The sequence below is a fragment of the Syngnathus leptorhynchus genome, chromosome 19 (assembly GCF_054491065.1).
Source record: "Syngnathus leptorhynchus isolate UIUO chromosome 19, UIUO_Slep, whole genome shotgun sequence".
Lineage (NCBI taxonomy): Eukaryota > Metazoa > Chordata > Actinopteri > Syngnathiformes > Syngnathidae > Syngnathus > Syngnathus leptorhynchus.
In genome coordinates, this window is record NC_141213.1 from 2,453,104 (window position 1) to 2,467,683 (window position 14,580).

The 14,580-nt window shown below is 44.0% G+C and overlaps 1 protein-coding gene across 1 annotated transcript; it reads left to right on the plus strand.

The window, feature by feature from the left end:
• Window positions 1-5,533: 5,533 nt before the first annotated feature.
• bhlhe22 (basic helix-loop-helix family, member e22) lies at window positions 5,534-6,379 on the plus strand. The gene has a single exon (XM_085939392.1). It carries the CDS (start codon window positions 5,534-5,536, stop codon window positions 6,377-6,379), a length of 846 nt encoding a protein of 281 aa, XP_085795518.1.
• Window positions 6,380-14,580: the final 8,201 nt, after the last annotated feature.

Consider the following 14,580-nt stretch of genomic DNA (forward strand, 5'->3'; position numbering starts at 1 on the left):
GCCATTCGGGGTCCCCATGAAGCCCCACCACCACTCTTCTTGCTCACAATAAGCCGCACAATGGGGTCACCCCTCCTTTTGTCACTTTCTCTCTCTCTCACGCGCACACACACACAACTATTTGATGGAGGAAAAAAAAAAAACCTGCATCTATATATTTATATCACAAAACACAGGTGTGTAGACTATCTATACTCTAGGTTGATATTTGTGGCTGCAGAGAGTGACGTCAGTTATACTGCATGGAAGTCAATCGAGACTGGAAGTGGAAAAAAAAAACGAACAATGCCCAAATAAGGAGAGGTGCAATCGATTTAGACTTATCCCATCAGTTTGCAGAGGATAAAGAATATATGCCTGAGTACTGTTGTATTGTCTGTCGACATGTGTCGCTGCAGTTTGCGTTCAGATATTTTGTTGTTGATAAGGTTAATAACAGCGCCACATATATGCTAATTGTTAGCTCATGCGGCTATAAAGTGTCCCATTGTAGGTTAGCCTTAGGTTAACATGTAATTATTTTACTGTATGTTTATACTGACAAACGTCAACTGAGTAGCAGTAGACAGCGTAATGGCTTTTTATTTTTTTTTAAAGAAAATTTATAAATTACACCTGCCGTACTGCTCTTGGACTCCACAGTGTAAACTGCAACTACAGTAGTACCTTTTTTTTTTTATGTGTGTGTGTGCTACAATTTGCATACAATGCGATCAAGTACAGCCCATTAATGGAACCTTGGAAGCTTTTAAAGATGATTAATTGCAACCATCCCTGCATAATTCATAATTACCAGATTGCACTAAAACGCATATATAAAAAAAATAAGAGGACATCAAATAAAACGCGCGGTGTGCATTGTGTGAGGGTGACTGTGACGAGAGAGAGGGAGATAGAGAGACGCTATTAGAGAGAGGGAGGGAGGGAGGAGAAGGAGGAGGGAGCTCACTCGCACTCATTGGGATGCACACGACGACCTGCCCTCTTTCAGGCAGCAGCCATGCTTTGCAGCACTGCTCTCGCGCTCACCGGGAGCTTCCATATCCACAGCCGGGAATACATATTTTAGCCTGCAGTAGTGCTCGTAACATTGGTGCGAACGGACGGATAACGCGCCGACGCCCCGCTTTGGTGAGTATTCGCATTGCCGCTTTTATACCGAGCGAGCCAAGCCATCGCGGTGCGCATGTGCTGCACTTGCCATTGTTATTGCGGTACGATAGCACAAATAGAGCCGGTTGGCGATGATGTTGATAAATGTGGAAGGACGATCAAGATAAAGGGAGCTTCGTAGCGGAGGAACTCCGGACGGAACAGGGGGGGGGGGGGGGGGGGGGGGGGGGGGGGGTAGGGCGGGGGAGAGCGGAGAATGCAGCCGGGAGCAGGTGAAGGGAGAACGGCTATACGATGGGACGACATGCCCCCCCCCCTTCTGCCACTTGCTCAAGCCTCCCCCGGTTCTCAAGTGGACGTCTTAAAATGGCGTTGCCCTTTGTTTGTGCACCCCCCCCCCCGTCCGCCCGCCCTCCACACACGCACGCACGCACGCACGCACGCACGCACGCATTACGTACTGTTTTTTTTCACATTTATTAGTTGAGACATTAAGCCATAGTAGATGCCTCTAATGCACTAATAAAAAAAAGTATACATTTTTTCAAATTTCAAAATGAAATGACAAAAACAATCAATTATATGTGGGGGGGGGGGGGGGGGGAATGCAGCAATCTTGCGCATGCGCACGAGTGAGGCGTTAACTATTAGTGCGTGCTTGTGTGCTTTTTTTTTCCTGGTGGAATAGAGCAATGTTGCGTAACAAGCACACGGGCATTTTTTTAGGGGGGGGGGGGCTGACATACGCACGCTCACATTCAGATGCGCCCGGACGCTCACGCACACTTCACACGCACGCACACGCGACTCTTGGAGGGGGGGGGGGACTGTTCGTCCATCCTCGTCGTCATTTTGGAATTTCAAGGACACAGGGGTGATAGCTGGTGGATGCTGGGTAATATAGAGGAACATCTGTTTGCCTAGTGACGTCATAACCCCCCCTAAAAAAACCACCACCACCAAACTCTTCATTCTCTCCTCCTCCCATTATCCCAATCCTCTCTTGCGCTGAAGGCAGATGCCTCATTTGTTTAGCCGAAGAGTGTCGATTTAATCCCAAAGTCAGAAAGGAAAAAGGAGTTCAGCACGGTTCGCATCTGGACTATACCAAGATTCTTTTGTGTGTGTGTGTGTGTTGATTTTGTTGTCCTTTCTTTTGTTTTTTTTCCCCCCCTCTAGTTGCAACCTGAAGAGGCTGGACTTTTACACTTTGAACGGATCTTTTTCTTCGACATTTTCTTCTAGAATTCAAGCAGCAAGATTTGTGCATTTTTGGATTAGAGTCCCTGTCGAATGGAATGCAGCAAGAGGATCGTGCGCGCGCGCACACACACATCCGGTCTGCGGGTTGCGTCTCTCCGTGTTCACAGCGGACCTTGATTTAATGTCTTACAATTAAGGCACGCGGTGAATGCCAAGAGATGATCCTCCTCGTCTTCTATCGGAATTTATTCATGTCTTGTACCGTTTAATTCAAATAAATATGTCTAAAAAAAAAAACTGATCTTTTTTTTCCCTGTGTGCGCGCGTCGTGTGGAAAGGGAGCTGTCCGGTATACGAGGTGCTGAAATTTGAGCCTTTTGTTTCACTCAGCATAAATGGCAACACTCTCCACTCATTTATGCTCAGATTGCAATGCAGCTTCAGCGTTCCACATACGTTAAGAAATCTACAGTGCTTATTTAGCATGGATGGCAGGAATTTAACACACGCAATACTATAATAGTTTTGTCGTTTTGAAAAGTAATTGGCTTAAAATTAACAAGTCATTAGAAATTCGCAGTGAGATGCAAATTTAAATCCGGGGTTTGTAAATTAATTTAATTTACTCTTAAATATGTGGTAAAATAAAGTGGAGGGAAAAAAAAAGGGTCTGATGTGATTTGGTCTCAGCGCGCCATCTAGTGGTAATGACAGGCATTGCAGCATTGAGGGAGTCTTCAAAAGGGGAAGTGAGGGGCGCACACAAATTAAAAGTTACAAAAAGGATTATGAGAATAAAGTAGTAATGTTAGAGCTACATATTTTCTGCGATTTTGAAATAGCTGAATACATTTATATAATTTTGAGGCGAAAGATAACTGAATGTGAGGTTAAGACCAGACATAAGAGGAAAAAAAATTGCATTTCAATGAGTATTATTACTTGAATAATTTTTTTTCAAGGGAAAATGAAGCATAATATAATATTTAAGTAAAAGTGCAATATTATTCGATTTTTTTTTCAACGAGAAAGCAAGCACAAACATGCATGTTGGTTCTTTGTGTTAATTTAACAAAGCCAACCTATGGCTCATGTGACCTGTGGTGCAATTCTAAAATAAAAAAAAAAGCTCAAACATAACAATAATTGACCTTTCATCAGATTTATAATTTAGTCAATTAAAAAAAGTTCCCCAGCACCGTTAATTCATGTGTGCAAGCAAAGTTCATTCAATCACGTCTTCCCTCAACTAATTTTCTGTTTATTTCCTTCAATTAAGAAAACAATCAACACACATAGCAGAACACGGTGTTGGAGGGAAAACAATTACACTTCAATTAAAATCCAAACCATTAAGACAATTGGTGGTGGTGGGGGGGTGGGGGGTGATTTATGAACAGCAGAAACGTTACAAGAATATCAAATATAAGGATTTTATGATGCTGCGTCACAATGACACAATATGATAGTTTTGCCCCGTGTAAAAAAAAAACTGTCCAGGTCTCAGGCGGGGAAGTGCATTTTCCTACAGTAAGTCTATAGCGCTATTCTGTGGTAGGAAGTGTTCATTACAACAAAGTAAACAATTTTAAGACGTCACTACATTACACCACGAAAACTGTCGAGACACTATAGAATGAATGAGAATGTGAGTATGGCGCCCTCGTGTGGACAAAGGTAATGCCTACAACTCACATTTGAAAAAGAATTGAGAGTTATAGTTGTTGTGCCAAAAATACAAAACTACAGAAATATTTTGAAAGACAAATTGAGATAATTGTGCTAAGATAATTTTTTTTATTAAGAAAAATGGCATAACCTCAAGGGGCAACCTGTGGTTTGAATCAACTCACATTTTGCTGCGAAAAGTCCAAATCTTGCAAGGGATAAGTGGCTTGATAGGAGCGAAGGAGTTACGATGTGAACAGCGGAAGTCTCGGGAACACCTTCATGGCCAATCGGCTCGCCCTAATGAGACAAGATGGGGCCGGGGCGCGGTGCAGCGCGGCGCCCATTATGGCCTCAGTCTGTCAGCACTTTGGTAATGAGGACGGCGCGGCGGCTGGACAGCCAGCGAACATGAATATACATTAGCTTGACATGACGCAAACTTACTCAATGTGACCTCATATCAGGGGTCGACTTCAATGTAGCTTGAAAGCCCCCCCCCCCCCCACAATAAATGAATCTGTTCCAAGGTCAGCATCATAAAACACTTAAGTGTAAGTGAGCTACCTCTTCTTCCTCCCCAAATACAGACATCGTCAAACAAAGATGTCCGATTGTTCACTGGCAAAATGTTTGAAAGCGCTGATCACGCCGCAAGGAGGCGCAATTCCTCTCTATACAAGAAGAGCCATTCTGAGGCTGCGTGGAAAAAAAAGTCAACTAAATTTCAACTTTGTTTAGGTTTATTCAGAGGTGGTTATTTAACTTGATTTTGAATATGATTAATGTTAAACAGACGCATTCCACTAAGGGGGTGTGCATGCTTATTTATTTATTTATTTTTAAAAAGCGCATTTTCCAACTAAGTTTTAAGTTTTAATGGTGGACAGGGACAGCTTTCCTTTCACAACGGAGCAATGGTTCCATATTTATCAATCTATTCCTTTATCAACTCAATCCAAATGAGTTGTAGGAAACGTTACAGTCCACAAGATGGCGGAAGAAGCACGGGTGTGTTTTTAATACGTTCGCGTCGTGGAAATACTTAAATAGTTAAACGTAACAACAGAACAATAGAAAAGTCTACAAACACACACTGGGATTGGGATTATGAACCCCACGTTAATAAAAATCATAAAGCTTTTTTTTTGTTTGCTTGGTTTTGTTGGATGTTTCAGCGCAAACTACAAGTTTTATAGTCGGAATGATGTTTGGCTTGAAAACAACATCCGAAGGGCTCAAGTGTGTAAATGGCGTTAATTAAAACATTAAGATGCCTTCGTAGGTGGGGTGCCAGGGGTGGGGTAGAGGGGGGGGGGGGGGTCCCTGTGGACGAATCCTTTTTAATAACCCGCCTCCGGATAATAATGGACAAACGAGAACGAGAGAGGGAGAGGAAGGAAGCGAAGGCGCAAGAGCGCGAGAGTCTCCTCCTCTTCCTCAGCATTTCCACTGACAAGTGTGACAGCGTCAAACTCGCAGAGGGCAACGGCCAGGGCGAGACGTGTTGTCAAGAGTTACCCCCCTTCCCCTCCCACCGAGGCGCGCCATGGACCGGAGGCTCAACTTGAGCGGCGACATCTTCCACAAAACTCTGAGCGCCGTGTCGAGCAAGAAGATGCACGACCCGTACCGGGGTGGCGCGGAGCTGCCGACCCGCGAGCACCAATCGTCGCCGGGCATGGGTTGCTTCGAACGGGGCGACGCGGACCCCATGCAGCCGGGAGGACTGGCCGGGGTGCGGGCGGCGGCTCTGGGTTTGCCCACCGGCTCTCTGTGCGTCAAGTACGGCGAGAACGCGTCCGCGTCTGCAGCGGGGGCGGAGAGTAGCGGGGGGGAGCAGAGTCCGGATGACGACAGCGACGGTCGTTCGTGCAGTGACATGCTGTTGCTGGCCGACCGCAAGGGCAAACCAGAAGGTGGCAAGAAGAGTAAAGAGCAGAAGATGCTGCGACTCAACATCAACGCCCGCGAACGGAGGCGCATGCACGACCTGAACGATGCACTGGACGAGCTCCGCGGCGTCATCCCTTACGCGCACAGCCCGTCCGTGCGTAAACTCTCCAAGATCGCCACTCTGCTACTGGCCAAGAACTACATCCTCATGCAGGCGCAGGCGCTGGAGGAGATGCGCCGGTTGGTGGCTTACCTCAACCAGGGCCAGGCCATCTCCGCGGCGGCCATCCCGGGCACTACCGCGTTGGCAGCGCCGCCCGGCCTTGGCACCTATGAGCCGCCGCCTCCACCGCCACCCGGCTACCCCACCTTCCCCTCCAGTGCAGCCGGCTTGGCCGCCGCGGCAGCTGCCGCAGCCACAGCCTCCTGCCCCAACAAGTGCGCCCTTTTCAACACAGCCGCGTCCAGCCTGTGCAAACAGTGCACTGACAAGCCTTAACCCGGCCCCGGACAAAGGTTAGAGACTCCATACCGACACTTTTCTAATATTTACAGTCAATACTTGATCGTGTACATAAAGTCGTCCTTTAAGTGCTGGCGTGAATGACTACATTGGACCTCTCTACGTGGAGATTTTTTTTTTTTTTTCCTCTGGAGGGGACCTGACAACTTTTTACCCCACTTTTGAGGGGGACCGAACCTGCAGCTTCCCCCTCTTTGAATTTTTGTTTTCTCTGTGGAATGTTACAATTCAGTCTGATGTTTATGTTTATTATGTTGCAGAGACACTGTGAAAATTATTCAATGTGTCTTTTTTGGGGAGGGGGGTAATTTATTCATGTCCAATGCACTTGCTGGTCTTTTTTTTTTTTCCATTTGTTATATTTTAATAGATCAGACGGTTGTCAGGTCGGGTTGAGTAGATAGACTCGAGTTATTCTATGAGCAGAGGGCCCGGCCCGTTTGTATGTATCTGAGTGTTGGGAAAAAAGATTTATTAAAATATTTTGAACAGCAGACAAGAGCCATATGTTCATTCCTTGCCTCAAGATAAAGTAAACAGGTTATTTAACATGTGGAATTTGTTTCTAAAAATTGATTCATTGATTTATTTGGCTTTAGAATATAACATTTTTAATTCTTCAAATTGTTTGGAAATGAAAAATATATTTTTTGCTGAGGGAAGGGGAAAAAGAGATCAGAAAAAAACTATTTAAGGACCACAGACAGAGAATTGATAACAGGGACGAAGTGTAAATGTGCTGATTTGAAAATGGTATTCTCGTGAATGTGGCATAATTGTGTTAACAAAAAGGGGCTTTGTGTTTATGATGAGCACTTTGGACATGAGGGCCCACCGCTGTGTCCCACTTCATCCCATCACGCTCCCTCATCTTCCTTTAGGAAAACAAGATTTTTTTTTTTCTAACTACAAAACAACACACATTCTTACGCAAACGTAAAAAAAATAATAATAAAAAATAGACGTTTTGAAATGACAGAAGTGTTTAATAACCCGTAGCAATATTCATATTAGCCTGGAAGAGACGATTGATTCCCTGGGGGAGAGAGATGGAGCCATATGTGTGAATTTGTGTGTGCGCTTGTGTATTACTTCATTCGCATAAATGCATTTTTGTATGTGTGTGTGTGTTGTTAGCAGATTCCGCTTGGCCCTGAACAAGCAGGAAGGCCTGAAAACAAGGCAGAGGTTTTATTCCTAAGAAAAAAAAAGGCACAATTCATATGATTGTAAGAAAAATAATACTAGACTTTAACGCGGTAAAATAAAACTTAATTTTTTTTTTTTTTTACAAATACTTTTAAGCAAAACTGACATGGACATGTTTTGAAAAACAAGCCTTATAAAACAAAGGCCAATATCCAACATAAGTGCCCGAGACCTAGTGCGTAAACATTTTATCTGAAGGATGAATAAAGTCACAATATTATGAGAAAAATTGCAGATTTCCCAGATTGAAGTCGTTTGGTTCATTACAAGATTTTTTTTTTGTTACGATATAATTTACATCCAGTTTTATTGAAGTTATTTTTTAAAAACTTTAAGGTTTAGTACAAAACTATTCACTTCTTTTTTTCCCCCTTCTTTCAAGCAGCACACATTTTATACTGCTGTGTTTGTATTAACGAAACAAACAAAAGAACCACAAATTTGATTAAATTATGATTACATTACAAAAATGTTTGTTGGCCTGATAATAAAACACAACACAAGTTACCCGAACTAAGCGCTTTTTTTTTTTAATACCCACCATAAAAATGTCCAATTTACGATATCCTATTGGTAAAGGCAAAAATGCTGATAAAGTCCAAATCTACACAAGCGCATGAAATTGAAACATCCTATCAGTGATGAGGGACATTCCGGCTGCATGGCAGCTAGGAAAATAGCAATCCAAAGATATATGATGAACAGAAATATGTGATGGCATGGTTCAGGCGCCAAATCAGTCACGCTGAGCGCTAAATCATCGCATGACAACAAAGTGATAGCGCTACATTGTGTTGCCTCATAAAAACACAAGTCAATACATGTTGCTTGGGTTCAATACGCGGCCGTCTTTTGATTGGGTATTCATATTTCCGCTTGACACTTCTATAGCTTCTACTATCATGTGAACAAGATGTCAGGAAAAGCCTACTGGATCAGCAGAACTTTTTTTTTAGACTTCTAAATGGCTGCTTAAATCCCTCCCATCAGGAATAACAGGCACTTCATGAGGGGTGTGTAGACTTTTGATACGCATTTTCTTTTCTATCATACTATTTTTGTGACACAGATGGGCCTTTAATTAGCAACATTTCGTTAACTTTAGGCGGCTCGCTTTAGCGTGGCCACCATTTATGTGCCCGTTCGAGACAATTGATGTAGTGATCAGTCCAAATGTGTTTTCATAATGAGCGACTAATTTATTAATATGTGAGGTCAGGTAAACATATGGTGTTTATCTCGGTGGGGGGGGGGTTACGATAATGCTTCGTGGGAAATACAATTGTTGGGTAACATGTCAGAATATTCCATCTGCAGCCATATTAATCAGATTAAAATCCCCTAATCCCCTCCTCCTTGTTTACTCTTTGTACCGTAATCGGATGTGCTTTTATTGCGGCGGGATTAAAACGGGTCATAGCAGCGGAGTGCAGTTGTTTGTGAGGTCAAAACAACACGTTGGCGAGGAGGGGGGGAAAACAAAAACACCATAAAAAGTTGCTTAGCTCGATTATGTACAGGAGCATGAGTAGGGAGGATGGGGGAAGGGGGAGAGGGGGGCGGGGCATGCGTGTCACATTGCCTGATCAATATGCAGATGGCGACCTGCTCAGAGTTCATTAATGCTGAAGCGAGGTGGATTTCATCTCCTGTCTGTGATGTTCATTAACTCCAACCTCCGCGTTGAAATAAAGACACGATGATGACACAATAACAGTGGGACGTGCTCACACACACACACACACACGCACACACACACACACACGGCCTGACCAATAGCGAGCAGAGAGCCGCAACCCATTCGAGGCCGTGCGATGTTATGACGCCGACGGGGTCTTGTTTACATGTTCAAAAGTGCTCATCAACTGATCGCCTGACACGTTTTTGATTAGAATGTAATCTCCAGATTAAGACAAGACGTTACGGACAAGGTCGATAACGCTGTGAAAGGACGAATAAAAAAAAAAAAGACAAGTGCTCATAGAACACTAGACCCATTTTGGTCATTCTTTGTTTATGTATGGTAATGGAACGTGTTAAACTGTATTTAGCTATGAAACAATAATTAGCTTGATCTTCTAGCATCTCCTGCAAGATCAAAATGGATTCATACTCATCTTTACAGATGCCACCATCAAGCTGTAAAATATTTCTTTCGGCATTTTACAAAAATCAATCGCAGTTTTGTTTCAATTTGACCTGAACGTGGTGCTTTGGTTTCGTGTATCCTAGCTTAGTTGGCTAGCGGCGGCTCCGTTGTAGCGTCGTGGTCGCGGGGCTTTAACAGCCATGAATGCCAAGCACGGGAGAAGGCGGGCCAGGCCAAGCGGAACCGCGGCGGCCCCATGTCCTTGGCTGCTCGTCGGCCTTCACCTCGCACCCCACCCCGCGCACCCCGCACGGTGAATTTTATGGCTAATTTCCGGCAATTTATCCTGGCACTTTTCCGAAGAGACATTCCTGCGGGAATAATGTGCATAATTTGCATAAATCATTCTGATAGAACGGCGTGCATGGCTCCACCCCTCCTCCGCGTACACACTCCTTGTCTGATGCGCCGGCATTTACTTTGTAATCAAAACTGACTCCAATGCACGGCAGTGGGAGGGTCACGGTTTTGACGAGTAATTATAATGAATGCAGAGTTTTTTAGACAAAACAATGACTCTATCTGCTCCAAAAATGGAGGGAGGGGGTCAAAAAAAAAATCAACAACCTGATATCGGTGCCAGGTATTTTTCTACAACCAGGAAGTAAATCTGTGTGAATGGGTATCTTTTGCTATTATTTCCGATGCAATGTTTAATTACGATTCGTTATTAGTGTGTTTATTTTATTTGATATTTTGTTTTCAGCAATATCGTCGCTGACAAGTGGACAGCTGTCGGACGGGTGGACGTTAATCACAATAATACAGGGCGGGCTAATCAAGACTCGGTGATGGCGCGTTAAATGACACGCCCCGACGTACGCGGCTGAACCAGTCGCTCGTGGAGGGATTCACGCGAGAGCCCCCCCCCCCGTCGGAGAGGGCAGGCGATGATGATGATGAGGCGGGTGCACAGCCATCCAGACAATAATTACTCTTTGACTGCGCTCGCATTAGGAGTCAGTCAAAGCAGATTAATTTCGACTGATAGCATTGGTACCTCCTAAATGCAGATTCTCCTAATAAGAGTGAAATTGCAGAGAGCGGCCCGCCACTTTGTTGGCCTTACGCGAAGAGACAAGGTCTTATTCTTTTGCATAAATCACAGCGCACTCCGTGATACCCCGTTGTCGCCTCCGGAATAGCGCCGGCGACATTAACGCGTCTCGTCTGATGCCGTCGCCGGCCGGGGCCCTCTCTTGTTAAATACCAAGAGACCCCGAGAATTAGCCCGAGCGTAGAGGACGGCATCTGTTTGTGTGCTTGTGCCGAGCAAACAAGGCAATTTGCAGCACGCTGAGGGAGCGGCTAATAAACGCTAACGTACCCACCCCCCGTCTTGCTACACCTGCCGTGCGCGTTTGTTAGCACGCTAATGCTAGTGGATTTCCATTACAGATGTTTGTTTTGGAATTGACCAGCAGCAGTGTTGTTGAGACTATCGGCGGGTTAGCTAAGTTTACTTTTGTTTTCTGTATTTTGTTTAAACCATCAAAAGACCTGTTATGAATTACAAATTGTACTAACTAGCGAGGGAGGAGAATGACAACTAAAAGTGATGGAGATTATTTCATGGCGTAGCATAAAAAATGTTCCATGTTCATCTTTAAAGAAACCTACGGGCCATTGTTGCCTTGCCTGCAAACAGCAGCTCACTATGATCTACTAGCCAAAGTGACACCCAGCAACAACGCTCAGCAGACCAAACACAAAATGGCCGCCCGGTGCCAAAGCCCATCTTGGCTTTCACTTCATATCACACCAAAGCTCCTGGCTGGGAGCCTTTCCAGTGAATCCACAGATTAAAAAACCCCCAAAACAAAAACCACAAAGGTGTTATTCAACTTTTCTTGATTGTATTACCCTCATCTAGGACTATGAATCGTGGGTAATTTACTGGTCAGCGCTTTCAAGGTCACGTAGTTGGCAGAGCGAGAGACGCGCCCCGACTTGTGTCATCTTTTCGAGCCTGGCAGCCAAAGAAGATGATGGAATCAAATAATGAGAGTGCAAAAGGCGGAGATGAGCACGACTTAGCGGCTTGATGAGGCTAATTAAAACATGCCAGGACGTGGGGGGGGGGGGCCCGCCAAGGATCAGCGGGTGCTAATGGGTACCCCATAGGCCCGTCGATTTTACATCGTAATGATGATGTCATGGAAACGTAGCGGCCATTGGAGAAACCCAAGAAAAGATTGGCTGTGTCAGCAAATTGAAATTGGGCCCAATTCAATTACACTAAAGACTTTTTGCACAATAAAAACATTTTATTATTGGACGATTAACGGGACAGCTCTGCGGTTGAAGGTCACATTAGCTATGATGCGATTGGCTAACGTTCTTTAATGAGAAACCAGACTGCTTCTGATTTCCGATGCTCACGAGATGTTCAGTCATGGCCTCTAGGGTGCATTTATTAAATCTCTTGCAACATTAGGATTATATAAAAAAAAAATAACGTATGAAATATTTTACCATAAATTGTGTTTACATTGTTTTGGACATGAGTGAACTTCTAAAACATACATTTCTCAATTTCTCAAAACAAAGGGCCGCAATGTTAGCATAATTAGCACAATAAACATCAGCTAGCATAGAATGCTAACAAATGCTAACATCTTACATCACAAGACATTTTTTAGCAACAATTTCACTCCCCATCACATGAATTTACTTTCACGTCCTTCCGTCTGCCAGCTAGCGTAAGCGGCACTGACAATTTGTGTGTTTAACCGAGCTTCAGTTCCAACATCCAACCTGCCTTATGGTGCAGAAAAAAAAGCCACGGTGTGGATATGACAACGCTGATCGGCTATAAAAGCACTTAACGACCCCGTCGCTCACCTCCCCGACTGTCGCTTACGGCTCTACTTAACACTTCGTCACCTCCTCAAGCCGCTAGACAAATGCCATCTCTTGGAGACGCTGCCGCTTGAGGATCAACCAGTCACGAAATTGAGAGACTTCTTTTATGTAAAAAAAATAAAATAAAAAATAAATTATATTAGCAATATTATGACTTTTTCTTTTAAATTATTCAAGTAACAATGCAAATATTTTACCTTTATAAAATTGACTTTACTCAAAAAATTGGAAACATTCCGCATTATGACATTTCACAAATAAAATGTAATTAATTTTAGTATGATTAAATTGAACCCAAAAAAGTAATAATTCCTGATTTCCTTAAACTTTACTCTCCTATCAATAATTATTCATTTTTACTAAGACTGGTGGGCAAATAAATTCTCCAAAAAATATTTATTGTTGGAAGACGACAACTTTGTTTTTCTGTCAAATGCCCAATTCTGCGACGGTGAGATGAAAATGTGCAGTACGAAGTGGCAACAACGGGAAATTTAGTCCGCCGCTCACTGCGGGTTTGTTTGATCTGTCACATTTTTAATGACCTTTCCGGAGGCGACCCCCCCGAATTTGCATGCTGGCGTAATGAAAAAATGTAGGAGCTGAGCATATTTCAGCAGGCCTGTCAAACTCACTCCCGCCCCTCGCCAGAGCCTTCGGGAACTTCATTCCAGCCGACGTCCGTTCTCGAGGCCGAGTGGGACAAAAACAGTGTTTGGACGCATTTACAGTAAGGTTTTGTTTTTTTTGCCTTGAAAGCAAAGTTTATATATATATATATATATATATATATATATATATATATATATATATATATATATATATTTTTTTTTTTATAAGGGGCATGCATGACGGACATCTTTTCTCCTTGAACAAATCCGGCCCATCTAGCTTGTTCCCATTTTTTCTTTGACTATGAACCTGTTTTGCGAGCTTGTTAGGAAGATTTGGTGGGCCCACTGACAGTGACGTGAGCTGGGCCTTGGCAGAGGTGACAAGTGGGACGCGCGAGTCTGCTGCACCACCACGCGAGAGCAATTAGAGACGCGGCTTCCCCAGACAGGTTTGGACTCGGCTATGCGTCGGACAGATACGTGGACTCCCAAGTCGTTATTGACATGACACGCGTGTCCGGCGCGGCCTCTCGGAGTGACAATCAAGGGGTCGTGGCAGTAATCAGCGAAATAAAGCGCACGAGTCAGCACATCACAACGGATTTGCAGAGTGAAGTGATTTAACAAAAAAAAAAGAAGTTACTGTAAGGCACCAGAGCGCACTGGCTAATTAGCAGTGGCACTATAACTAATTTTTACAGCTAAACATAATGAGTTCAGTCTATTAATTAATATAATCACCCATTACGGCGTTGGCCCGATTTCACGCGCCGTGTTACAAATTTGTTTCTAGGGACGATTTCTGTGCTAACGATGTTGTAATTAAAAGGATGGAAGGCTGGCGCTGTTCTCGCTGTCTTTTTGTCCCGTCCAAAGTAAACCACTCAATCGACTTGAAATCGATTCTGAAAGTGCCAGAATGATGGCGTCATGATCGCCAATTCATCAAATAATTATCAGGCTCGCGCATTAATAGAGAAACATTATTTGCGTCGTCAACTGTCTTGTCAGTTTTCGAAGACAGTCCGGGTTCTCGAGGGACCGTCGGAGGAGCGCGCTAAACACGGCGGGCCCTGCTCCCCCGGCTGTGAAGGTGACACGGCGACGCTACACACAGAACAAGCCCTTTTGATTAATCACGGGATATTTACTAGCTCACATCCAATCAAGGGCCTCCGGATCACCGGGGTTGGAAATTACACAGCAGAGTTAACCTGTCACCTGCCAGCGCTATAAGCACACTCTCGACTTTAAACACACACACACACATGGGTTCCGAAGTGATTGTTTTATTTCCTGCAGAAACAACATAACTGCAGTCGTGTCGTTTGATATAAAAC

Bases quoted from the DNA above. Each gene is read 5' to 3' on its own strand.
- bhlhe22 (XM_085939392.1), top strand. From the start codon at position 5,534: ATGGACCGGAGGCTCAACTTGAGCGGCGACATCTTCCACAAAACTCTG.